Source organism: Pectinophora gossypiella, chromosome 10, assembly GCF_024362695.1.
Source record: "Pectinophora gossypiella chromosome 10, ilPecGoss1.1, whole genome shotgun sequence".
Classification (NCBI taxonomy): domain Eukaryota; kingdom Metazoa; phylum Arthropoda; class Insecta; order Lepidoptera; family Gelechiidae; genus Pectinophora; species Pectinophora gossypiella.
Genome location: NC_065413.1, coordinates 8386437 through 8414016, shown reverse-complemented (window position 1 = coordinate 8414016; position 27580 = coordinate 8386437). Strand labels below are relative to the sequence as shown.

At 37.6% G+C, this 27580-nt stretch overlaps 1 protein-coding gene and 1 long non-coding RNA gene across 16 annotated transcripts in view; one reads left to right on the top strand and one right to left on the bottom strand.

The window, feature by feature from the left end:
* LOC126370455 (protein lap4) overlaps positions 1 to 27580 on the top strand; it is an 89411-nt gene that overhangs the window by 19812 nt on the left and 42019 nt on the right. For 12 of the 14 annotated variants that reach the window (XM_050015302.1, XM_050015304.1, XM_050015301.1 and 9 more), the window contains exons 3-13: positions 686 to 854; positions 8613 to 8733; positions 8908 to 9200; positions 9288 to 9533; positions 10198 to 10367; positions 11339 to 11428; positions 12047 to 12156; positions 17565 to 17750; positions 18255 to 18383; positions 19667 to 19819; positions 23291 to 23369. In XM_050015302.1, coding sequence (XP_049871259.1) covers positions 686 to 854; positions 8613 to 8733; positions 8908 to 9200; positions 9288 to 9533; positions 10198 to 10367; positions 11339 to 11428; positions 12047 to 12156; positions 17565 to 17750; positions 18255 to 18383; positions 19667 to 19819; positions 23291 to 23369 — 1746 coding nt within the window. The remainder of the gene's footprint in view (positions 1 to 685; positions 855 to 8612; positions 8734 to 8907; positions 9201 to 9287; positions 9534 to 10197; positions 10368 to 11338; positions 11429 to 12046; positions 12157 to 17564; positions 17751 to 18254; positions 18384 to 19666; positions 19820 to 23290; positions 23370 to 27580) is intronic. The other 2 variants (XM_050015293.1, XM_050015294.1) reach the window with 2 other exon arrangements.
* Positions 13885 to 16740, bottom strand: LOC126370497 (uncharacterized). Of its 2 annotated transcripts, none has more exons than XR_007566888.1 (4): positions 16653 to 16740; positions 15845 to 15952; positions 15444 to 15650; positions 13885 to 15148 (listed from the first exon to the last, which is right to left on the bottom strand). It is a non-coding gene; the product is annotated as an uncharacterized LOC126370497 (long non-coding RNA). The 2 variants fall into 2 exon arrangements; XR_007566887.1 differs by having other exon boundaries at positions 16540 to 16725.

Sequence of the window (27580 nt, the reverse complement as noted above, 5' to 3'; positions counted from 1 at the left end):
AACTTAAGAATCTGGTCCTTACATAATTTGTTGTAATATCCCAGTATTTGGTCTAATCCCTTAAAGTTTATATTTTGGGGCAGACAATTTCACGTTTCCTCCATAGTAGTAGATGTTATATTTTATGACGAACTATGAAGTAAACGTTTACGAGCCCATCGCCTACAAGTAGATAATGCTTTTTAATGAGGATAGCGAAGGACTAGAACAGCCTGTCGCAGTTTGAGTTGCTATGTTTAATTTTAGTTTTCAAAGCAAGAGTGGATAGGCAATTTGGCCGCTCCGTCACTTGCCTTTGGTTGGTAAGATTGTGGTGAAACCTCCTGCAACTTGATATCGATATTGTATAATATGAAAAGCCTTATTATTTTATAGCCTTTCGTCGCAAACTGTCCCTTTGATAAAATATCCCCTAGTATCAAAAGATCCATTTCACAGAAAGTACTTTTCGCAAAATTTTCTAACTAAGCCGTGTATCCTGTAAGTAAACTGTGTAAGATGTTATCGGAAGAACTCGAAGGAGCTCGCATGGGTCCGTGTGTGGTGGAAGACCTGGGGAAGGCCTTTGCCCAGCAGTGGGATCACGTGCGCTAGTAATAATAATAATAAGCCCTGTCTAGTAAAGTGTAACCTACCCACAAATAACCATATTTCTAGCAATAACAGTAAAAACTTTTGCCACCAGACATTCCGGACATTCCCGAGGACATCAAGAAGCTGCGAGCGCTGCAGATCGCAGACTTCAGCAGCAATCCCATACCGCGGTTGCCGGCTGGCTTCAGTCAGTTACGAGCCCTCACTGTCCTCGGACTCAACGACATGTCGCTTACCAGCCTACCCAGCGATTTTGGAAGGTAAGCTGACATATCTTCATAATATAAATCCCATTGTCGCCTCGGCAACAAGTAGCATCCCCATACCGCATCTGCCGGCCGACTTTAGCCAGCTGAAGGTGCTCACATGTCTTTTCAGCTAAAACAACATGTCTTTTACTAACCTGCTCAGCGATTTTGAAAAGTAGACAATTAGACATACACTATAAGACTTGTTTAACAGCAGCGGTCCAATTTACTATGCAACCGCACATTCAAGACGAAGCTTGTGTTGGCGATTCATATTAGTGATGTATCGAGCAATTCTTTTTATTGTAAAACGATGTTCTAAAGTCTCCTTTATATCTCCGCTCAGGAGATCAACTTGAACGCGACGTTCGATAGCTGACGTAGAACCATACGCACTGCTCTGAAACAACCGCCTATAGAACTGAGAGCAGCGTGGCTAAGTTATCGTGCGGCTTAGCCGTCTGTTGCGAAGGTGCTTTATGTAGACCTTTTTCTCGCAAGGATTAGCAGTGATTATGGTTTTGCAAGTGCGCCGATCTTGACACACTTCTTCTTTAGCTTTTTCCACAAAGCAAAACTTTTATTAGTCGATTGTTTTTTGAGGGGTTTTTTGAGGAGGGAGGATTTTTACACTTTCTATTCATATGCCAGATTTTACTTATTTGGTAGGCAGATAGTAACGTGTTACGATGCCAGTACGAAGTAATTATCTGGGTAGCTTATTCACAAGGCTGAAAGCCTTTTCTCTTATGTACAGCTTAGGTAGTGATTATATGTATCGAATATGATTTTATTATATTAACGTGGTTGGTAACAAGATAATGAAATAAATACAAATCAAATCAAATAAACTTTATTGTACAGAACTTAATTTTGATGTATGTAATCTATAAAAATATCAAAGCTAAGTAGTGATAGATAGCAGTGCTTCACGTTTCTAGGGATACCTGTAAATAGTCTGCGCGTAGGATGCCGTTACCAAGAAAAATCCTACGGCTTTCATTTACGCAGAAATAAAATAAATAATTTCTCGTAGCGACAGCTCCTTTTGACTTTAAAATGTTAGAAATAAGTATAACGGAAAACTCTTTGAATAGACAATATTTCACAAATAAGAACCTTTTGATATTGCCTATATATATAGTTGATATTGATTAATAGAGACAATAGTCTAACCTAAAACCTTATAGATCTTATCCTACACGTGTCGACACAGAAAGACCGCGTTAACGGGATAAGAGTAAAGGTTAAACTCGGACTTTAGATCAATTTTGTTTGCGCACAACTCTAATAAAGTCTAATCAAATTATTTTGTTTACATGTAAAGCTCGCAATTTTATTGAATCGCTAGAAAAACTGAATTTTCTGATACGCTGACCTACGTAGTCCCATGTTTTTACTGAATCCTGTTTATACATTGTTTGAGGTTTGCGCGATTATCCCGTTTCTTACAGGGTATGCTTACCTAACCTGAAGATTTGACAGGTGCAATATAGGTTAGGTCCCATACCCCCGAAAATACATTTCTCGGGACTGTGGGTTTCCTCACGAATTATCATAATTAAAACACATAATACCAGAGTTCAGATGGTTTAGACGGAGTTCAGATGGTTCCGAAAATCAAATATAGGAACAAGCGGCAATTTCTTTTTTATTTATTTTTATCTCATATCCCTGACTTTAACGCGCTAAAAACCGGTATTATGTAGTTTAATTATGAATCCTGTTAGTTGAAAACTAAATGAAGTCTTACGGATTTACTGTCCGACTCGCGCACTGAAGGTTCCAAAGCTTTGACTTTGCCGTTGAAAAACTATTGTCTCCGTACATCGATATACGTCGCGCTTGGTTTACTATCTGCAAATAAGTTTGTAATGGCAAAAACATATTTTTTTTGTGTGTGAAGAAACAACAAATTTGCCATTTTCGGTTTATTTACTTAAGCTATAAGTCATTCCTTTTTGATCCTAGGTCTATGGGAAGTACCAAAGTTTTGATTCTCCTACGATACGTGTGAAAATAAAGCGAAAATGGCCCGATCTTTGGATTGTGTTGATTTAGACGGCCAATTTTTTTACAATTTCCAGGAGCCGCAGACATAATTAGACGTCTTGACAGACAGACGGACGGATTACAAAGTGATTCTATAAGGCTTCCTTTTCCTTTTTAGGTTCGGACCCCTAAAAAAATAACGAAATGTTCCAAGACTCCTTTTACATATTTCTCAAATTGCAGATCATCCATATAACTCCCTTTGATGTCAAAAGTTTTGCAATATTAGACTTAAAGTGCTATTTAATATATATTTTTTAACTTGAGCAAGTAAAACAAAAGACCAGAATTATTATAATGAGGGACTTTTTAGGCTACGTTCCCCAAAAATAATGTAGATGACTCTTTACGCGGGTACGTAATTATTAAAAAATACTAATACTAAAGGCAGAATAATTGTTGCTTGATATTTGGATCGGATTATGTTTAGAATTATGTTGCTACATTGCTTCTCTATATTTTGATCAGAATAATAGTGCGTGAAAGATGTAATTGTGTCGGGGTCTAATAGACAAGGGTCATTTATACCCAAAAGCAAACATAAAAAATGCAAATGTCTCTTATGCATGAAATTAAAAGGTTAAACGAAGGAAAATCTTTACAATGTCATCTTTATTGTTTTTTAAGAACGTAGCCTGCAAAGTCCTTCATTATACTAACATTTTATGTATGTCATTATACTAACATTTCTGCAACTCGGGCTTTTAAATTCTACACATGTAGATGTAGGTAGGTACTTAGTGGTTTTACTTAATAAATGAATCACGTATTAACCCTTTGGCAACGTTAGTGAAGGCGAAATAGAACTAATCCAATTACAGAACAGCCTAGTCCCTGCATACTAAAGGTATCATGTTTGTTAGAGAAACATAATATATTGAATTCGCCCTCGCATCTCTGCTTATATTCGAAGGAAAATAAGATTTGTGAGTGTCGCTCTCCTATTAATAAAATGTTTCTGAAAAAAAGAGCAAGGATGGCTAGCTTTTCCGAGATATCGAATTAAGAAGTTCCTAATAGAGGCAGCTTTGTAAATATTTGAGTTGTTTACCTCCATAATCCTTTATCTTTGAGGTACCTTTATTAGAGCGTATTGATTTATTCTTATCTGACTTCAACCGGCAATTATCCATAGCAACGAGGACTCTGTGATGCTGGTAATAACGGCTTACAGAGTGATTGATTAAGTCCATTAGCCAATTACCTGTTACTTAGACATAATGTTGTAAGCCATTAGAAAACAAGCGAGCAATATTCAGACACATTAATTAAGTAGGTATTTTCAAACAATGAACATAGTTAACGAGACTTTGTTTAAATATTCCAGTGAAATATTTATTCTGAACTCTGAATTATTCACAATCTCTAAAGTGTTTTCTTTAAAAAGCTTGTTGTGCGCAAAAAATGCGATGTCACTTGAGTTTTTCTAGAAACTAATGAAAGTATGTTGATTGAACAGCTATTTAAATTATTAACTTGGCAAAAACAGTCTGGAGTAAAAAGTAAATTGAATTTCTCACGGTGGTGGCGACGTAATTTCTTTGAAGGAATTTGTCTTAGTGCTGAAAGTTTCATTTGTATTAATTGTTGAACCGAGGAGAATGTTTAATTATGTTAGGCAAGAGTTCAAAAGGATTCTCAAATTAACAAGTACTGTTACGGTTGTGAAAGTTAAATAAATTGGAGGCGCGGGTTGCGTGTCCGCTTACTGTCATGACAAGGTAAGCCCGGCTTTGTAAGTTGGAGTGTTCGAAAGCGAAAGTCTGTCTGGAAAGCAGCGGGCTGCCCCGAGCGGACCTTTGATAGACGACTCGGCAAACATTACTCAAATGAATATTGGACCGATGGATTATGTACACGTATTACCGTAAGAATGCTATTGTTCCAACTCATTACTTAAGAGTTTCTCCCTGGACTTTTTATCTTAAAAGCGTCTTACATAAAGAATAAGGACAGAAATCTTGTTTCAAAAGAAAATGGGATCCCGTAATTTTATGTTTGGGTTTTCTTGTTTTGGGTTAGGAAGAGGACAATGTCACGGAACAATGCAGTTTCTGAAACAACGAAAGGTACTTTGTCTTCCCTAAAGAAAAAATACTAAGCATCCATTTCTTGGTCATAAGTCCACTCGGTGGTACTCTAGAGTTCGGATTTTTATATTGGGTACCTACCTATCCTATACTGTATAGTATAGGATTTTCTTTGAAACAAAATGATTCCTTAGTTAACGTGAATCGATCATTAATTCATAAAGCTAATACAATTTATGTTTGAAATGTAATATTAATGGAAACAAATATTTACTCAGACAGATCAAAACAAGTCATTAATACTACAATAAATTGGATTCGTGGAGACGGCGAACCAATTTTCCCGGCTTTTTGTAAGCTCCTACCTCTCGTTCGATTTATTGAATAAATTTCAACGCCCTCTCATTTGAATATGAATTCCATCTAATATGATAAGATAACAGATCCCTCTTGTAAGCACTTTTAAAACTCCGTTTTTTTTTAATTAACGTTCAATTCCACTTATTTTTTTGTGTGTGTTCTATTTAGTGACCATTTTGCTATTTATAAACTGGAATATAAAAAATATATTTTTAAAGCATATTGTAGTAAATGTGGAATGCGATCGTGATAAACACAAGGTGTGTCCAAACGTGTATTATCTATCAGGCATTCATTATCTCCAACAACGTGGTGCCTCTTGAACGTAGCGACAAAATATTAACTCGCTCATAATAAAGCGCTTAGGGACATGCTCCGAAAATTTTGCCCATAGGAGGAGAACGAAATTATTAATTAAAGAGGATCCAGCTGTGAGCCGTCGTAAAGTGAGGCTTGATATGTAAATCTTCTGCCTTAGGTTTATTAATGAGAACATAAAATAAAATCTTTCACATAGCTCTGATCTCTACGTAGACGAGTACTAACCTACTCGTCGACGTAGAGCTCCGTAGAGTAAACACTCGTCAGTACTGTTACTTCAATCAAAGAATCTTATCAAATCTTTAACATTGTGTTATTGACTGATGTATATTAATAAGATAGCGAGTTTTATACGAATTGATTTTTCTGTTCCACTGTAAAACGCTTTGGAAATGTTGGAATTCCGTCTCGAACGATACTCATTAAACGTTTCTTATTTGAGAAGAATGCGAAATGTAAAGTCAACATTGCTGTAACACCACATTATTTATATGAATCAATCGATAGTGTTATTTATCGCTCGCGTCGGGCCCGTGTGAAACTGCGGGCATCGTCACGCACGTCACAAAACCTGTTGCTCTTTAATACGCCCTAATTAATGCGTTCCGTTACCATTTAATCGACAATTACTCTGTTGTGTTTAACTCACAATAGTCTTTTTATTATTAACTGTACCCGCGTAAACCTACTTTCTGGACGGCAGCTGCTATTTTCTGGTTGTTGCGGTTTAATATTACAGTAATTCACATGAAAAACGGATTTATTAATCCGCTATTTTGAGAAGCCGGCCACCCAACACCAAACATTACTCAAAATACGATTATTGCTTACTCAACCATCGGTGGAAGCGCGTATTAGCCCGGTATGAGTGATTCATTGCGATGATTGTGTACTGAACCACGCTAAGTACTTTGACATCTGCTTAGGAATGCGGCCCCAAGGCTCAAAACATGAAGTACGCTCGCCGCGTATTATCAGTAAACAATAAGTGGTGTTTTTATTATTACACAATAGCTATGTATGTGTGACGCATGCTACACAGCCTTCCTAATCATCGCATCGGTACTTACGTGTGTTCAAATATGGAAGTTTTGAATACTTTTTAAACACCATCAATATAAATTTTCAATCAGTCGGAAAAGGTTTTAGTACAGTACTCCTACTTCTTGGGCAGAAGATTGGCCTATTTAATTTTATTTCCATGAACCGTTCGTTTCCGTGAAATGGCTCTGGCTGTCTATTCCGCCTTTAATTAAGTTTTGACAAATCGATCATTTATTTTTACTGGCAGTGATCGTCTTTTATCTTCATTTAAAGTCGCAGTCCTTTTTACAGAAATGTACCTAGGCCTTGATCTCAATGTGAGAGCCCTACAAACCGGCAATTTACGCTTCGTTTTAGCACCTCTTATCAGTAACGTATTGTTTTCATTATCTACAACGCTGGTCAATGTCAGATCGTGTGCGTTTTATACCCCATAAACATCACGTACGTAAAAGTCATCATAAAATAGTTAAATCTATTTTAATACAAAGGTTTAATTTAAACAGCCGGCCGAAGGGTTTTGTTGGAACAGTCACTTATGAATACTACATAGAAATAAGTTAAGTCATGAAATAACATTACCCAGGATCATCCCTCTGCGAGGAAATAATATTGTGCTTATAAAGGAAATATAACGAGGTATTTCACACGCTTTAGAAATGATTACCATTAAATGTGGCGACGTTTTAGTAACCAGTTGGCAATTAATATAATGGTGTTCTACAAAAGGTTTTGCGCCACATTCCGAGCAGGATAATTTTGCGCTGGTTATGTATGCCTGATACAGCCGTGTTTGCCTGTCGAGCTCTTGTGTTAGCAACTTTACGGTCTCTATCCTAACGTAAAAAAACATAACGTAAACAGCCTATATACGTCGCACTGCTGGGCTCCGGCCTCCCCTCAATCAACCGGAAGGGGCTCATCCTAACATAATAATTTAATATTTGTGTAACCCAAGTTAAATCTAATTAAGAGATAAAAAGTTTACCAAGCGTGTAATTCATAATAGTTCTTGTTTGTTTTATAGCCATTTAGTGTATCCAAATGCCATTTAACTGTTTATATCGCTTATTTGGATTCGAGCGAATTGCTTTTCATCATGAACATTTGGTGTTATGCTCTATTTATTTTGCTATACAGTTTTATTCAACGTTGCCTAATGCGGCGTCAATGTCCTCCATTAAACAGTCAACCGGAATTCATCCGGTGTGTTATAAGTCGTAACTTTAATTCGTAATTTTGTCTTGAATTATAATGCGCACGAGCGCTCTGAGCCACATTTCAAGTTCTTTTATGTTCGTTTCCGAGTTTACTTTGGGGCATCTTGTAGCTGCGGTTTGTTTGCTAGACAGTAATTGCCTGAAAATTACGCTTCCATTTGAGCGTCGTCTTTGTGAGATATTATTAATATTACTTTGAGGAACTTTGTTGGTACTTACTTAATATCCGCGCTCACAGAGAATAAGGAAAAATCTCGCAGCCAGAGCGACTGGAAAAGTAATTTGTTGTCAAAGTAAGAATAAGGTTTCTATATCCAGTCAGAGAGACGGATGATTCAATTTCCTTTTTAAATAATTTATTTTTTAATTAGTTAAGGAGCATTTTATTAGTAATAGAGAAAAGTTATTCTATTCTGCACCTTTTATTATCGCAGACGTCTCTTAAAGGTTTTTATGGAGGAACTTTTTGGAATGAATGTGTATTGACTTTGGGTTAGTTAACCTTGCTGCATCGTTGCAGTGGGAGAACTACGTCTGCGAGATAGTGGGTAATTCCATTGTGTTTCCACTTCGTTGGCTTGTCTCATCAAATTATTATGTCACATACTTCGAAGGTTACACGGATTATACTTTGTACAGCCGACATGGCTTAAATAATTTCCGTCGTATATTCACTAAGTTAACAATAATGTGACTCTATCTATCATTAAGAAGCATTTAAACGAGATCTTTTTCCTTTTCAGTTTGGTGTCCCTGCAGTCATTGGAACTGAGAGAAAATCTATTAAAATCACTGCCAGAATCACTTAAGAACCTCACTAAGTTGGAGAGATTAGACTTAGGCGACAACGAGATTGAAGATTTGGTAAAAACTTTGTTCTTAAATGTATTTTTCATGTTAATAATTAATTGTGTCAGCTGTTGAGTACAGAGAACAAATTAAATTGATTGATCCTGTAGCTTTTTATGTTAGATAAATCACAACAGCGGATGCAGTATAAAGGTCTTTCCAATTAATAGCAAATTTCCGTTATTACAGCCGGGCTTTATCGGGGAACTGCCGGCGCTCGAAGAACTATGGTTGGACCACAATAAACTACAGTACTTACCTCCAGAAATCGGCAATCTGAAGGCATTAATATGCCTCGACGTCAGCGAGAACAAGCTAGAGAAGCTTCCAGAAGAAATCGGTGGACTCTGCTCGCTCACCGACCTCCACCTCTCCCAGAACATGCTGGAGACGGTACCAGACGGTACCGGAAATCTATCAAAGTTAGCAATACTGAAGTTGGACCAAAATAGATTACATACGTTAAATGAAAATGTAGGAAGGTTAGTTTGCGTTCAGTTTAATATATTTCATTTTGTTAGTTTATCTTGCGCTATTTATATCTCTAATGATTGCGTTCTCACTTCCAGGTGTACAAATCTACAGGAGCTTATATTAACGGAAAACTTTTTGATGGAACTACCTAAGTCGATAGGCAACTTGCAAGAGCTAACTATACTTAATGTAGATAGAAACTCACTGCCGGAGATACCGATAGAGATTGGGAACATGACCCTGTTGGGCGTGCTCAGTCTTCGGGACAACAAGCTGACGAGACTCCCCAATGAACTGGGCAACTGTAAATCTCTGCACGTGCTAGACGTCAGCGGCAATAGGTAAGACCGTCACTTATAAAATACCGGAATTATTTTCATAAAGTTTTATTTTACTGCCGCTCGTATCCCAAGTCATTAAACATTGAGAGATATTTTACGACCCGTATAACTGTTATACGAGTATTTTGATTTGACTAGTGGTTTAGAATGGCGTTTGTGATAGAGTCTAGATCTTGATGTCACAGCCTGCAAACCCGCGCAGTCATTGTAATAAATAATTTAGTTAAGTTAGCTGCAAAACACATTCTAGTGTTATTTTCTTATTTCGTAGTGGTTGGTTTTGCAGTTACAATTAAGGACGTGCTGCCGTTTGTTTGGCCTTCCCTAGCTATTGCGTTTTTATAGCGCTTTGGCGAAGTAATAGCAATATTTTTACCCGACTGCCAAAGGAGGAGGTTAATGTTTTAAATAACAATAATGACACTGTACATCCGTCGTATCTCACGGCCTTTATTTTTGCTAGGATAATTTTAAAATGTTTCCTTTTATATACATCTACTGTGTGTCACGTTGCTGATTTTCTTTAAAGAAAATAGACACATTTTGCACAGACTTATCTGTCGATCTAAATTCAAAATACCTACATAACTTATGCAACGTAATTACCAAGCATATTTTAAAATCAAATCAGCTATTTCATACTTGCTTCTCTCAAATATTCCAGGCTACAGTACTTACCATACACGTTAGTCAACCTGGAACTTAAGGCGGTGTGGTTGTCAGAGAACCAGGCGCAACCTCTACTTACATTTCAAACGGACAGAGACGAGGCGACGGGCGAAAATGTCCTCACATGCTTCTTACTGCCACAACTAAGTTATACCCAGCAACCAGGTATGTATACCTCAAGATTCTACTCACGCTTTGGGTGTTATAAAGTCGTAGTTGTATATTATATTCCACACCTCTTTACTATTGTCAGGGTTTAGCTCAAACAATTAGAACACTATTTGTATTGCTCTTACAAACAATTGTGACAGTACTTTGATTAAATTGTATTTACAATACCCTGACAATAGTACAGAATTGCGTGGTATTGTTATGTAGTAGTACAATGATGTTAATTTTGTCTTTGATTGCGAAATTTTTGTCAAGACATTATGTTCCTTTGTCATGTCACGCCGTTTCATATTTGTGTATTTTTTGTGAATTGCCTTATCACGTATGCAAAGCACTTATCACCGTAGTTTTTGCACTTTAATTATCAAATTTTACATTTCTAGTACCAGTAGAAATATACTAGTTGTCTCGTTTTCCTTTTCATACAAAGTTATCTGTTATTATATTTTAATAGCTTCATAATAACTGAGATATTTGAAGAAGTGAAGCATCATAGAAGTGATAAAAACCAATAGTCATAATAAATGTTCCCAGTGGGTATGCTGGATGTGTGTATACTGTGCCCTGTATGGTGTAAACGTCCTTGCGTACGCTTCTTGTGCTTTTATTTAATTCTGCAAGCGTCATTGGCCATTCACACCGCTTACATGGGATATGTGAATAATTAAACCGCATATGAGGTTACTAGGGCGTACGGTCACATGCATCAATATGCATACATTTTAGTACCATGTCACATGTTTCTTTTTGTCAAATTGCACTGTAAGTCTCACTAAATGTCAAATATGTTAGTGCGACAGAGTCCTAAAGTGGGTACATTATATTGCTCATGACTGTACACTCTGTTTTTTTATTCTGTTATTGAGCAGATAGTAAGGTTTGAATGGCCAGTGAGGTGTGTTTTGTTTTGTTTTTGCCGTGTAAATACTAAAAGCCACTTTTGACACTTGTCACACCACGAATAGAGCTGGAACACACTGCAGAGGTCGGCAGTGGACACTGGTTCAGGGAACACAGATTTAATTCACAGTCGCAAGAGCTAGACAAAATACGAGGTAAGGTTCACGATGTTTTCTCTACTTCAGTATTCGCTTTACGTTTCTTCAGTAATAGTGGCTATTACTCTGCACTGCCCACAAAGCAATACATCATGCAAATATAGTACACAATTAGAACACCACTGCTCATATACGATAAGTAAATTAAATTTGCCTTCTATTATACTGTGACCACATAATTTCCATTTCATCATGGGCGACCATAAAGCTATAAAAGTACGAGTAAAGTAATGTAGGAACATTTTACTGTGCTTTACTACATGGTACGTTGCATATAATTTGTATGGGATTTGGGATAGCTTAATGTTTTTGTGGTTCGTCCTAAATGTTTTGTTTATTGTACTTCATAGCGCCTTGTACCACTGTCAGACAGAGCGGCACAATAATTTTGTGTCCGGATTTGGCGTGTGGCCAAAGCTGTATGGACTAACGGCCAAAGTAGGCTCGAACTGTATTCGTAAGCGCCGCTTCCAACTGCCAAAAAATGTTGGAAGCTACGCGTGTGCATAGTTTGACTCATCTCTGTTGTATCAACATGCGCTCGGAAAGGAGTAGTTTAGTTTGAATGCCTAAAGGAGAATGAGTTTTTTTGTATTAACACGTTATCGTTGACAGAATCGAGTGTATCACGAGACCGGGATTCGGACAACGACGACTGGGAAGAGAAGGAGGCATCGCGCACTCACTCCGTGAAGTTCACGGAAGATATGCCTGAAGCTAAAGAGGTGAGCCTTTGTTGTTGTGCTTTATCCCATAGAGGACGCTCGGCGTGGCCTAGCCAAGCTTATAAATCCTTACGCTATGGTGTACCAATATGCTTTCACAATTTTGGCGTCGCAACTAGAAATAAGTCTAGAAAGACAAGGGATTGGTTCAGAAGAAATATAGGAGAGAGGTGTACGAGACCTAGAGCTTACCTAGCGCTAAGTTCCATACTTGTGGCTTTAGAATAAGGCCAGTATTTTAAACTAAGATTGTCGCACTTCTATTATGTACATTAAACTACACTGTTATTACTTAATTTGTTATTTTGAAGCACAATCTACTTATTTTTCATCTTGTAAAGCCAACTTTAAAGCGTGGACCGTTTAATAAGGTAACTATAGATTAATGGGTTGGTTAGGACAGTTTCAATAAAGGTGAGTTATGGTACTTTTTTGGTGTTAGCCTTGAAGATACGACTAAATTGCAAAGATTTCGTATTTAAATTTTGTTTTTAGATTCAGAGCTAAATGTCGAAACGTATCAAATACTCACGTTCATTAAAACTATAGCCATGAAGAAATGTTCTTGTTGTTAGGTACTCATTTCAGAGATTTACCAAAAGCACGTCCTAATAAAGTTTTGTCAATACAATCTATTAACATTTTCAAGGACAGAACGTCTAATGACGTTTCGATTCCAAGGTGTTATACTATCTATAATTATTATGAACCATCAATGACCCATGGTCTCTGCCCGTGAAAGGGTTAAATTCAACCTCCATTTTCCCTTTACTGACTTACTGGTATACAGATCTCAGAGACATTTTGTATGAGAAACATTTTTTTATACAATATTAAAATATAGTAATTATTTACTTTACAATACGCATGCTTATTATTTTTAAATCATTCGAATCTTAAATAATTTTACTCATATCTTTTTTTATTTTGTAATATAAAGGTTGTGGAAGGTTTGTGGTAAACTTAAGTGTTCATTTTTAAGTTCTCATTTGGTTGCTTTATACAATAAATAACACAACAGTATTACCTTTACTTGTAAGCAATTAAGAATCTTAAGTGTATTTATCTAATAAAACATTTAATTTTATTTCTTTCTTTTATTTGGCGTTGCATGTTTCATATTTATGTTTTATGTATATATTTTCTTTTTTGGGGCTTTATTTACTTGGCTGAGGACGTTATGAGGCAATTAATGTAAATAATTTTAATTATTGTTACTTATAATTTATATTATGGATTATGAAGGACAGACGACCGACCCAAAAGTACAATAGTGATCGATCCTAACGTTGCAGCGCAGGTAGATATTTTTTATCTACGATTTATATATTTTTATTGTATTTTTTATATTTCTTTCGTTCTGTATTGTATTTACAAATTACTTTTTACAAGCTTTACTAGCGCTTTATCAGTTCATTAAATCGTCATTACGTAAAAACCGTTTATAAATCAATCGTCTTATATTATAATATTATGATAAGCTATAAATACTACGTGTAATTATATATAATCAAAAATAAATGATATAGCTATAGTACCTATTAAATGCAGTTCGTACTTATATATCAGTCAGTAAATACAAAAGATAAGGTATGAATTACATATACGTATAAGCAATCTTTGAATCAAGTAGTTAATACTTACGTATGACAGAAGTATGTATGAAAGGAAGGAATGTAAGCCAGTAGATAAATGAATTGTTTTAATTATATTCATTGTAAAACCTTTATTATTTTAATAATACGCACACAGAGTTAATGTAAATATAACATACTGTATATTGTGTAATAATACCATTGACCCCTTTCGGTCCAAAAGGTTTACTTCCTAAAAGGACCACTGTCCCAAATCGTCTACTTCTCAAAACGGCAACTCCCAAAATGACCACTCTCCCAAATCGTCCACTTTCCCAAAAAGTCTACTTCCCGAAAGGACAACTCCCAAAATGTCTACTTCCCAAATCGACTACTTTCTAAAAATTTCAGAAATATGCAATTTTTTTACCGGTTTTTTCTCAAATCGACCAGATATTATTTATATGCATTATTCATATAACAAATAGACAACCAATCTCTGTAAAAAGGTGTCCGCGGCACACCTTGTCACAAGCGACGGCGTGTAACGACACTACAACTTTATTTGAACAGCCATAAAATCTTAATTTGAGGGAACAAACTTATACTATCTATACAACCACAATTGGGATGCTTTTTTAGAAAAACTCCTTAGCTAATGTGAGTCTATTTGTTTACAGTGTTTGGATAATATACTAGTAATTGTAGAGTATAAGTAGTACCAAGTTGTTGACAGGCATAAAGGCCTTGGTAGATTGGATATGGATAACACACCTCCAATTGGGTAGTTTCCTAAGTGAAAGATTAATTATGAACTTCTGTTTACTAAATAAACACAGATCTAAAAGTGACAACAAAACGTTTTCTTTTTTCTATATAAGTTATTTATGAATTGTAATAAAGAAAAATGTAATAATAAGTGCGACATTTTGTCACGTTTCTCTATGACGTCACAGGTTGCTTCATATTTGGTTTAGTTTGGTTAGTTGGATTTTCATACAAATCCCATAGTAATTTCGTGTTTTGACGTTTAGTAAAAAGTAACTGATTTGACTAGTTGGAAATTACCCACCATTGGCTATTTTTCTTTTTAACGCGTGACTTACTGTAGATTTGCCTCTGATGGCATTAACTACTTGGCCGGACTATAGGGAGCGCTGAGGGCTCTCATCCGGTCAATGGCTCTTGTCCTCTTTGTGTTCCATCGGATTGTTTGGTTTCAAGGTTCCGTCGATTCAGGAGGAGGAAGACGGGACGCCGTCGGAATCCTCAACGCCGTCGTTGCTAGGGCTGCGGAGGCCTATAAACGTAGTGCGCAAGCTTGTCACCACCCAGCGGAGGAGTTCGCTACAACGGCTCTCTTCTATAACTAACCTCACCGAGGTACTTGGCAAGCCTCGGGGATTGCAATCACAAGACTATAAACAAAGTTATATTAAATCCTTAAATCAATAGATTGCTCGTGCTCATGTTACACATAATAAATCATTTATTGAGTTCATATTTATGAAAAAAAAAAAACAATATACTTATAATATATTTTTTGAAACTAAAGAAGACTTCAAAACGATTTTCTGTAAAAAAAGTGGTGGTCAAAGATACCCAAATATTATTTGATAACTGGGTTTCAACATTGAATACAAAAAAAATGAATACTGCAGTTTGATGTACGTGGGACACACGTGGGGCACATTCTGTTGCCACTGTACTTACATAATGTGTGACATTACGCCTGCGCGGTCCTTGGCTGGGCTGGGCGCGCTGAAGTGCAGCCGCTTATCACACGGAGCCTTGTATAAGGAAACGATGACGGCTATTAAACTATTATAAACACGTTGATAAGAATTGTTCGTGATAAGATTGTTCAAACTTCTTGTTAGAAAACATATTATTCTGGGAAACGCGCTAAAAATACTTGTTCTGAAAAAGATAAAAAAAGTAAACTTAATTATGTAGGTATATTGTGATTGCACTCATTTCGAGAATATTGCGCTGTCCGCTGCTAGCCTTGCTCCTCAATGTAAACAAATTAGTTTTTTTTTCGCTGATCGTAGACTAATGCCGTCTTAGATATAGCGTTTACTTAAGCATCGTAGCTTTCAGTTAAGACTTACCTACTTCAGTAACAAGACTCACTTATCCTAGCATGGATACACCACCATGCTATGCTTTGCACTGTTCTAAGTTTTAACATAATCGAGTTTCTTAGCCCGTACCTAGTCCTGTAAAAGAAAACATAGATAAAAAAATACTGAACCTACATTGTACCAGTAACCGTATCTTGTTTACCATCAGCACATCTTATAATTTACGACTTTTATAATTTATCTTATTTATTGGGTCAATTTATGTAATTAAAGATGTAAATAGAAAGATATAGGATAGTGCGTATGTTTGAAACGAGTCTATTAAGGTGGATTCTACTTTTACTTATAAGACAAAAGTTAAGAAAGTATATTATACCTCATACTTCTTTATCAAATATCAGTCATAACGTTGGTTTATATTATCACACTGAATAAAGATCGTTAGCTATAATAACCTCCTGCAGTGGACTGCAGAATTTTCTGTAAACATGGATATTTACAGACACAATAGTTAAACAATGTGGTTTGGATTTTAAAAGAACTTTGAGCATTAAAACCATATTAAGGAAGTTAAAGCTGATCTAAACATACCTTTTACAAAAACACTAAAAAAGCTAAGTTGTGCTGTGTTGCAAAGTTTTTAAACAATATTTATTTGTAAAGCCTTGAAAATTATAATATAATGATTATGCATATCAATCTAAAATGCCACCCCCTCGTACCTGGTTCAAAGGTGCTCATTCCACTGGCGTGGCCGTGCAGTGTAATAGGTCGTTTTTAAACTGTTACATATTTTATTATTTAAAAAACTAAATATTATTATACTAGATATTACCAGTCAGGCACGTAGTCGCAAGGAGCACCGTGTTTGAACTGCACTTAAGATTAACTAGTATTAACGTCGGTATGTTACGGAGGAGTAGAGGCGTGTGATATCACCAGTGATTCATATCGTTTCATCTTACACGGTTAATAGGTTAAGTGACAATTATCATATTTTTGGGCTCTAGTCACTTAAGGGTTCGCGCGTTGGACAGGCTTACAAAAAACACTATTTGGTTTTGTTATTTTTTTTGAGCTATGTGTATACCCAACGTTTCGCAGCGTGCTCCATATCCTCCAGTTGATTGAGGCAAAGCCTGAGCCTAGAAGTGGGACGTATATAGGCTATCTATGTTATGTTATACCCAATATTATGTAATATAACATACACTACTTTTTGTTGTATTAGTATCACCGTTTATTTTTACCAACTGCAAACAAAACTAAAATGATTATTTATATAGAGACGGAACCATTACACAGTTGATATACAAAAGAATTGGGTTTTAGATTGGGGTGTAGATGTAGTTAGTTTGTACGCACTTTTTGGAATTACTATTACCTACTAGGTTTTTAGGTGTAGTTTATTTCAGTAGGTAGTAAGTGCAACATCATAGCCACAATACAATTTTATTAACACATTTTTGATTTGTGAAATGTATTTTTTAAGCTTGGTTTTTATTGTAATTGATTTTGATAACTATCTTTAGGCATGTGCATGTGTAAACGGCTCTACACTTCCCCAAAATTGGAACCAATTATTTTTCAAATTAAGCAACAAAATAAAAAACCGAGTTCAATATAAGGGAAATGTTGTGTCGCTTCTACTTTTAGGATAAAAAAATACTTTTTTAAATTCGATATGCAATAGTTTTCATTTTTAAATATACATCAATTGTATTTTAACATATTCCGTATTTCGCAGACTCCGTTCGTCCGTCAGAACACACCTCACCCGCGGGAGTTGAAGGCGAAGGCTCACAAGTTGTTAGCCGGGCGATCGCCTGACGTCACTCAAACGCAAGAAGCGCCCACGACCAACGGCCTGCCTCTGTCGCCGCCCGAGACCGCGCCTACGCCGGTGCCGACACCTGCTATGGAACCTGCGAAGGTATTTAACAAATAAGCTTATTAAACAACTACCCAAAAATTTTCTTTTCTTTCCTACCGATGAATGATGATATTATTCCCGGAGAATTGATTGGCCAGAAAATTGTGTACTTTTAGGTGTATATATTATACTATTATTCGACATGATTTATTGTAGATTTTTTTGAATGGTATTCTCTAGAGCGCTGGCGGGACCCAGTGCAAAATTTAAGACAACAGGTTCGAGTGTGTCCAAAACAATGAAGAAGCTTAGTAAATTCCTGTCGAAATCTTAGAATGCCATGGGACATACTGTGGGTCAAGCTGTGGGATGTACCCTGTACGTTACAGCGTGTCGAGTTGTGAACGTTGTGGTGGAGATTCTTCTAATATATACTGTTTTTATAAGCAGTAACTTCAGATTTAAGTCGTTGAGTCGAACAGTCGCTGTTTTCTTTCCATTTAAATAAGACTCGAATTACCTACTTACTTTTTGACACTTAGGATAAATAATTTTTTGTTGTAGCAACCCATATTCCATGCGCCAGCTCCACCTCCAGAGCCGCGGGAAGAAGACAGCGATAAGGAAACAGTCCCCGACCGAGAATCTTCTGAAGGAGAGAACGATGAAAACGACGACTCCGATGAACTCGAGGTAAGAACTTAATTATAACCCGTACGAATTAACTAAACACCTCGCTTCAACGGGGTGGCATATTAGCGAGCTGTCTATTTATTTCGAAGGAGTTATAAATTTTAGTACTAATACCTGGGATATGAAGTAGAAACCTAACGGGATGAGTGTCGATTAACACAAAAGTAGCTGCAAAAGATTAACTGCAACTTTTGAAATTTAGAACAGAATTAACAGGTATTCTTTTCCTCTCTTCTCTGGGACTTTTTAATGTTGCTTCGAAGGGGATTTATTGTAAAGTGGAATTGTGTGTTGAATGTAAATGGTGTATCTCTGAATCAACTCGTGGTGCGAATGTTGTGTCTGTTTCTAAACCCATGAACATATAAATATTATACACGTCATGCTCGATAAGATCCCACGGGTAAGTTTTTCAAAATTATCTAAATAAACTGTTACAATAATAATGAGAAAAGGAACCGCAGATAGTATAAATGTATCGCACTGGCGATAATGGCAAACAGTTGGGTTTTTATTATTCGATAGTTGTGTCACCTGTGGATTTTGTTGGTGTTTCTGAACCTAAATGGTAAATAATATGGAAATATCCAATAAATACTAGGGTCTAGTCGGGGTCTCACAAATATTCACTGAAAATTTACCTCATGGAATATGGGAATAACGATGGGTACAAACTATAAAGCTGTAAGACCGAATGGTCTTTTAAAATCCAAATTCCATTGCTTAACTATTGTGTCTGGAATATTAGACGCGAGGGGATATATTATATAGACTAGTCATTTGCCGGGTCGATAAAATGTATAGCCGCGGATAAGGATCGAAATACGGATATTTGATGTCAAGATCCGCGGACACCGATACGGATCTTTCTTTTAAATCGGTAACTTTCTATTATTTTGATCTCGTTAATAAGAAACGATGATGTGAGTTTTTAGATTTCTCATATTTTTAAAATTGATGTTATAACTTGCTATAATATTGATCTCATTATAAAGATCTCAGTTATCTTGGTTGATCTGTTTCTTTTCAGTTATATAATATATACTATGGTTATGGTAACTGTGCCTATGGTGACAAATGATGAAAAGTAACGGATACGGATTTTTCATTTCCTTCGGATATCCGTGGATACGAATACGAACATCCGGAACATCACTAATATAGACGAGCGCAAATGACGTAATAATTCACAACTTGTCTCTGGGTAAAGAGGGGTTAAATAAAAGCGTCGATGAGGTAGTGGGTTCCCCGCGAGTTGGTTGAGACGTGGTGTGTGAGGGCAGGCGGGCGCGCGGCGCGTGGCGTGGCTGGCGGGCGTGGCGGAGCGCGCGGCGGCGGGCGGCGCGCGGCTGCACCGCCGCGACACGCCGCACCACCTCAAGAACAAGCGCGTCAACCAGGTGGACGCCGCCCGCGCCAACCACCTCATTGCGCAGGTGCCCACCCGCCGCTAACTGCTTGCCGCCATCTTCACACTAATGCCCGTAGCTCACTTCACTCCTGTCCGGTCTTAGACACTCCGCTTTTGTCTGTACTTTGTCTTCTAATTGGAGATTTTGTCTTTGGTTAAAGAGCTTTTTGTACTACGCTGAGCACTGATTGCTCTCATCCGGTAGAGACGTACTATGGGAAAATTACAATATTAATTTTCAGTGTTATTTCAAAATGGAGACTACGGTGGTTACGAAAGTAATCTGGTCGCCGCGGCGCCACAGTCGCAGATCCTGCATAAAAGAATCATGCCAATTACATTCATTAAAATCCGTCGACGTAGTTTATTGTTCGATTTGTAATAACACTGTAAAAATGAACATTTGCATAAATAAGTCAATTTTAAAAGGAATTTCTCTTTAACCATAGATTAAATATACACACTCGTTTCATATACTACCAGAAGACAGGGTACAGACTGAAGTTTTACGGTGTTGGGTATTTTAGATGGTTTGAATGTTTTAGTTGTAGTACGAATGATATGGAAAGCTTACAGGTGACTTTAATACTATCTCTACAATATTTTACAAATAGATAATGAATTTGATATTGGTCGACATACTTATTTGGAATACGGTCTCTGATATATATGTGTTTGTGTTTTTATCCAGACCATCATTTATTTATGATAAAACATTTTATATTCATTCCGTCAAAGTAAAATAGTTATGTAATTGAAAACCTATATGTGTGTTTCATAAATATTTGATAAATTCCGAACGAATTTACTGCTCTAGGTCAGGATTCTTATATAATAAAAGAAACATGCCCACTACGGTTTAAAAAAGAAATTCATTAATCAAAAAGACAAAACAAAAGACTTGCACTTTCACAAGTCATGCTTTAATCGAATCATCTTTTTATTACCTGACCAAACAATTGAGTCCATTACTGGACTACCGTTTAACCCGAATCATTTATCACAGTTTCTTTATCAGCTTACAATCTTTGATACACTTACTGTATTTTTTAATCGGTTTATATATTGTACTTGAGAGTTGAATACCGGAATCTGATTAGGATACCCAAGAAAGTGTGCCCCTAATCCTCTTACGGCTCAATGTGAAGATTGCAGATAAATGAGACAATTATAATGTAATTGTAGATAGATTCTTTGAGCGTCATGGTAGCGCCCCGTTTGTAACATTATATGTAGCATCAGGCACGTATTTAGAGGTACCAGGGGGTCCGGATCAAAAGGCCATTTTTTCACCAAATGGTCCCAAAATATTTAAAAAAAAATCGATTTCTAGTTTCACTAACACAGTTGGCTTGACCATTATAGACGGCGATACGGCTCACCACCTATCACGTCGGTCTAACAGAAAGCTCGGTAAGATGTGGGTACTTAGATCATCTTACGATGGATGTACCTCTGCCTACCCCATTGGGGTATAGTCGTGAGCTTATGTTACGTTCTAGTTATAAAGATTGGATTAATTATGTGATTCGAATTACTATAGCAGTTGAATGAAATATGAGACGGTCGTGTTAACTAAGATGGTCTTAGGAAATTATACTTTCCGACTCTCGTAAACATGAAATACTTACTAACGCACAAATACACCTGTTCTGAGTAAAGCTCTTTATTATCCGGATACGATAACAGGATACTCTATAAGGAATAAAGAGCATACTTCATTACTTAGTCCTAATACCAGTGACCCTCCCTAAAGCGGATTTCTGAATACGTGTTTGTGTAATGTGTTTTTTCATAGTTCTTCCTGATCGCTAATGTTGTCTGGCCTTGATATTAGTACCTCATCGATCATTCTTATCATTGTGTAGTAGTGAAAGAAAGTTGCATCAATATTTGGAATGTATAATAAATTATCGTGAGAATTATGGCATTTTCATTCATTCTCCAGTACTGCATGATTAATTGTTATGTTGGTATCACTTGCTTTAGTTAGTACTGTTTGTTGCGAGTCATGATTTATTGAGGTAATATATATCGTTTCATTTCCGTTGCTATTACCATATCCGTTAAGTATTTCTTTCTCGTACCTCATATTTTTTTGTTCTCCCACGATAGAAAACCTTTCCAAATATATATTATACCCACAAAGCCAGTACAGTTGTACCGCTTTCTCGTCGTACATACTATCTTACATCTGCAAATGTCATACTTAGGATAGTTTCCGTGGTTATATATTTCCTTTGTTATCTCCATCTCCATATAGTTTCGACTGACGCTGACGTTTCAAAAGACCCTTTTGAAATATCCTGTGAGTTGTTTCCTCTTGCTTCTGTGATGTTATCTTGATATATTTTAAAATGGTTCTAATTGTTTGTGTTCGTGGGAATGTTATGCATGTAAAAACTAACAATTGACTAATCTTGAGTTATTATTGTTTTATCGCCTTAATTATGACGGATATTTCGAAAAGTTTTTTGTGAGATCTAGTTCGCGTTTTATTAACAATAATTATTTTAAGTACCGCACGCCAATTAAACCTAGTAAATGAAAATAAACAGCGCGAGATAGCGGTCGGACGCTGTTCATCACGATGGTATCTATATCACGCGAAAGGGTAAAAGCTGACGCGCAAGTCCGCGTCGAAATTTCTTGTTCGCGGAGAATAGCAGAAACAATAGAGTCGTGAGATCTGCTTCACATCACATACTGCTTGTGAACATTACCATACAGCGATCGGCCGGGCCACTATTCACACCTCTCTGTGCTCTCTAAACAACAAGTTTATATCGCAAATTATTTGCGATGCTAATTTAAACACTGATTAGGTATGGTCGCTTTCTTCGGGAAACGAAGGGACCGAGCAAAACCGTGTTAAGTGTGTAAATCGGCAATAGATCTCGCGAAGAAGTGCGGGCGCGGTGAGTCGTCTGAGTGAGCCGTGGGTAATTGTTGGAATACTCGGGTGTTCCGGGCCGGTGCGCGCGGGCCCTCGACCACGACGCGCACGCTGTACCAGTGTAGACCCTCCGCGAGGCTCGCAGAAATGCCTGCCTCGTGCCGCTCCTCCCGTAACAATGCTTCGTGTACCGCGATTAATCGATAAGTGAAGTGCCGCTTTCTCGACAGTGTAGTGCTAAATAAATCCCCAATAAACACCGGCCAATTTTCAAAGTGCTCGTTATCTGTAGGACTTATTAAAATGAGGTGCTTGAAAGCGGCAGGAGGATGGCTCGCCCGGGTGAGATGCGTATGCAAGATAAGGCGACATTCAACGCAAGATTTCAATTTAGATTCGGCTGCATTTGTTTGGCTTGCCTCGCTTGCATACTGTGGTATCATGATCATTCCATTTCACCATCATGTAGCATACCACGACATTTAAGTAAATTCTTTACTGGCTGTGGTCAATGTCGCTCCATATATTAGCCTGTCTTTCTTGCATGTTAAATTCTTGTTACTTACCAGTGCGGTGTGTTAAATGTTGTTTTTCTTGCAGGCGATAAAGAAACGAGAGGAGGAACAGCAAGATCATCAAAAGACTGACGACGAGGAGGCAGCCGATGACATTCCTGACGGTGAGTGCTATCTAATAGCTTTATTCCGTGCTAAGGATATATTTCACGTGACTTTTAACAGTAAGGAGACAGTTATTAGTGCACGGAAACGTCGGTAGTGCACGCTTGCAGCGGTGAGATAGTGGAGGTTGCGACATTATTTTACGCAGTCGTGACCACACTCGGTCGTCTTGCGATCACGAGCTCGGATCGAGCGGGGCCCGTCTGTCACTCTCGCGTCACACTACACAAAAGGCCCATTGCCTTTATTTTGTGTGAGAAATGCAACTACGTGCGTGACTTTCGAACTTCGCTCGGTGCGCTCGCAAAAAGCATGTTTATACTAGCGAGCTTCACGTGGAACGTGCGCCAATGTAACCCATTCAATGTTCCACGCACGGAACACCGGCACAAAAAACGAGATTGGAATGTATTTTTCGTCATAGTATGCGTCTGTATCAACTAGCTACTAACGTATTACTCATACGCATTCACGTCGGTCGTATAAAATCGGTATCGCAATGTTATCAGCTTATCTCCCTACTCAGCGTGCCATTTCGCTGTACGAAGCCCCTTCAGTTTCTGCTTCACCTGTGGCTAGTTCACGACCTGTTCGGCCATCTTTTTGAAAATTCTATAAATGTAGGAGTAGAATCGCGTGATTCTCCGCGGAGTGCATGTAGAAGTTTTATGATCTGTAACGAGCGCGTTGCAAACAGTGGGCGCTGGATTTAGAATGCATTTATTTCGTCAAGGAAATTTTGATGTTTGCTCTGTGATATTATTGTTTGTGGGGATGAAGTGCAATAGAACAAGTGATAACATAATTAATTTGTCCATAATATAAGAATTGTTACTAAGCATTTCCGTTTGTATTGCTTATCATTTAATTTAATATACGTTTACTTTGAAGTTATGACTTACTAGAAACGTCGCAGTATTAGAATATTATACAGGTATCGGAGAGTGAAGGTCGAATAGTTATTGTTGTCTCATTACCTGTCAACCATACTCACGTCACTCGCACACCATCTTACAATTTAGTCAATACTACACTGCTATACTGGATTTCTGATTTGCTCCATTTCCCTAAAATTGTAGGTTGTATACCTTACATTTACATGCACGTACTTTCTCTGTGGCTTAACCACAAACGGTGCTGTAAATTGTTTACAACTGTGTTTAACACTTAACAATTTCCTTAAACGCTTTTTCAGTGTGGTAACTACCGACTTTCCCACGGTTGCCCGAGGGAAACGATCTCTTAATTTTCTAGATCCTATTCAAACAAGGTTCAGTTGCTTCCAGCCGCGCTGGAACGCTCCGCGCCGCCGATTCGTATAAAGGATATAATGGACCTCTGTTTGATTTACAAACAGTAACAAGTTTCTTCACACCGGACCTCGCACCGTGGCGAAACGTTTACATTTCACGCCCATCTGATATGCGATAAAAATCGTGCACAGATATACTTCTTAAGGGCTTCTTGGGGCTCGTAAATAGGTTACTTTCGTTCTTTAGCCAGCTTAGTAGCCGCCGTGACTTAATCCAGTTAGGCTGAGATTTTTTCGTGTACATTGTTCAGTTGTTTGCTTACTGCGAAGCACGTTCCTTGCGAGTACCTACTTTTCTTTATTGTTCTTGAAGTTATAACTGTTATGCACTAGCAATTAGCGCTCGTTTAAACATAGCACGCGAGCTTCAAGCCGTTTCTTATAACATAGCTCTAATGAGTCGCCATCACTCAATAACCATGAGAATTACAGAGTACCTCTTTATCTTCCTATAGTGAGTGTAGGCGTGAACCGCAACATGCGCGTAAAACGATTAAACCTTGACCCAAAGTATTTTCCTTTAATAAATGCTATACAAGGTGAATCTCACTTGTTTCAAGTATTCAAGTACTTCTCCGGCACGTGTCCGACATATGAAACATATAAACGAGCATTAGCAAACAATAACGTCTTTGTCAAAGGTTGGATCCTTCATGCCTCGAGAGAGTAGCATTTATGTCCTCCTTACATATTTGTTCGCGATATAAGTAACGAGCTATTGAACTGACTTTATCTTATCAGCTCCAATAATAGCGATTCCTCACTGTCTCAGTTGAACAGTGAACACTTGTAGGAATTGGTGTGTTGTGAGGACAGTTGTTGAAGTAAAATAATCAATTACTTATGAAATACATTTTCTGTTTCATACGCCCATTTTGTGAACGTCGCATCGTAGGAACGTCTGGTTTGTTTTTCCAAACTTCGCGTGTGTAAGTGTTGTTTGCCGGATGACATCAGTGTTTTGCATACCTAATCCAGCCGCATTCGTATTTTCACAGATAACTCTCTATCCACGATACGTCTGAAAAGTTTTATTGACAAAATTAATTTAAAAATTAAAGAAAAAATCGTGCACAACAGAGTTCTTAAATATTTTTTGTGACGCCTAAAATAAATATACAGTTACCGTGCCCGGATTTCTCATTTGGCTGAGCAATGTCTAAAACAATATCGTCTTTGTTAGTGTGACCTGACGACACCAGACACAGGTAACGAACTTGTGATTGTGCCCTCTTTTTTATGCTTCAGTAACTTTTCACTAAATAGTAAACCTGGAAGATACTAGTGACGCATTTTGTTTGTTCTATAAATACGTGAAATATACGAGACTGGAATCCGTCCATTCAACCTCGTGCTTAGATGTGTCACAACTGATAGTGCGATAGATATCAGCAGGGCCGATGATGTACTTCCTGATAAAACACTGGACTAGCACCAGTGTCATGTTACATCGCCGAAGAATTTTCTCTTGTCAATTTTTTATTGTTCTTGTCCGTCTAAACGCCAACTCCCGCTTGGCGAATTGACAGTACCTTTGTCCGAAAGTCGTGTCGATGTTTTTAAACTATCCAACCTCAATTATCTCGGACAACGGCGAGCTTGTTCCCCGGCTAATGGTAATTTACTAATACATCTCCGGTCATTACTCATCGTTCATGTAAACGTCATTTACTTTCTTCACCGTGATGCATTATTTTGTTGTGCAATAAACCCCACAAGCTATAATTAATTCGTTCTGATGCTACAGATCATGGCTTTCTATTGCAGTAATTAAAGATTCAATGTGATATTAAGTGAAACCTTGAATGAAATATAGTTAACCAGTTGTATTTTATAAAAAGAAAATTTTGCAAAATCATGAAAGATAAAAGATTAGAACTGAAAGTGAGTGTGCGCGGTGACGGTGACGGTTCACTAGGTCGGAACAGCCTCAGAAGCAGCACCCGCAGTAACCGGTGCAATGTAAGCACCAACAGTTCCGGCTTGCCCATCAGTGAAATATTTGCCACCGACCGTTACACGGCGCCATACCACAGACCCTACTTCGACATATCAGACAAATATCGACGACCGCCCAATCAATATCCAGCGCAAAGTTTACAGAATTTATATCAGTATGAGCAACCGCAAAATGGATATGGCATAAGGGGCAGCAATCCGTATATAAATTATGAGGAGCCGCCGAGGAGGCATGTTCTCGAGTCGCAATTTTCGTCGAATTACGGGCCACCTGGCTATCCGGGGCAGGTTTATGATACACAACCGTATCAACCGTATGGTACACTTCCACGCACGGGGCCGCAGCGAGTGAACCCGCCCACCGGGCACTACACTCTGCCGGGGAGGTCCGGGCCGCGGCGAGTGCGCATCAGCGAACTACAACCTATTGTGCACGGATATGGTATGTCCAAATTCTATACATGTTATCTTTACTTTCCTTTTGAGCAAACAAGTAATTTAAAACCTATTGTAAAGCCAGATCAGTGTCGTCGAATTCAGTTTAACGCGCTCTCGTCATAGATCTCGGTCAATATATCGCAGTAGTCAGACAGATATTGTCGAGTAGGAGTAAGGTTTATTTTAATGTTCCAAGGATTATTTACCTTAACCCGCCCACGCGATCAGTTTCCCCTAGGTCTCGAGAGAAACTTAGAAAGTAGCTTTGAATAGAAACTAATCTAGTCGTCAACCCGTACTTTATCACGTTATATCCTCAAGTTTCACTTTCAGTCAATTATATCGTGGACGTGTACGACACCATAGGACCTGTCACTAGGAAATCGCGTTTACGTTAAAATCATGAACTTGCACTTTATTGCCTATCTTTATTACACATATATTTCAGTTAATGCGACTTATACTACGGCGATGCAATAAAATTAGTTTTACAGCGTCCGT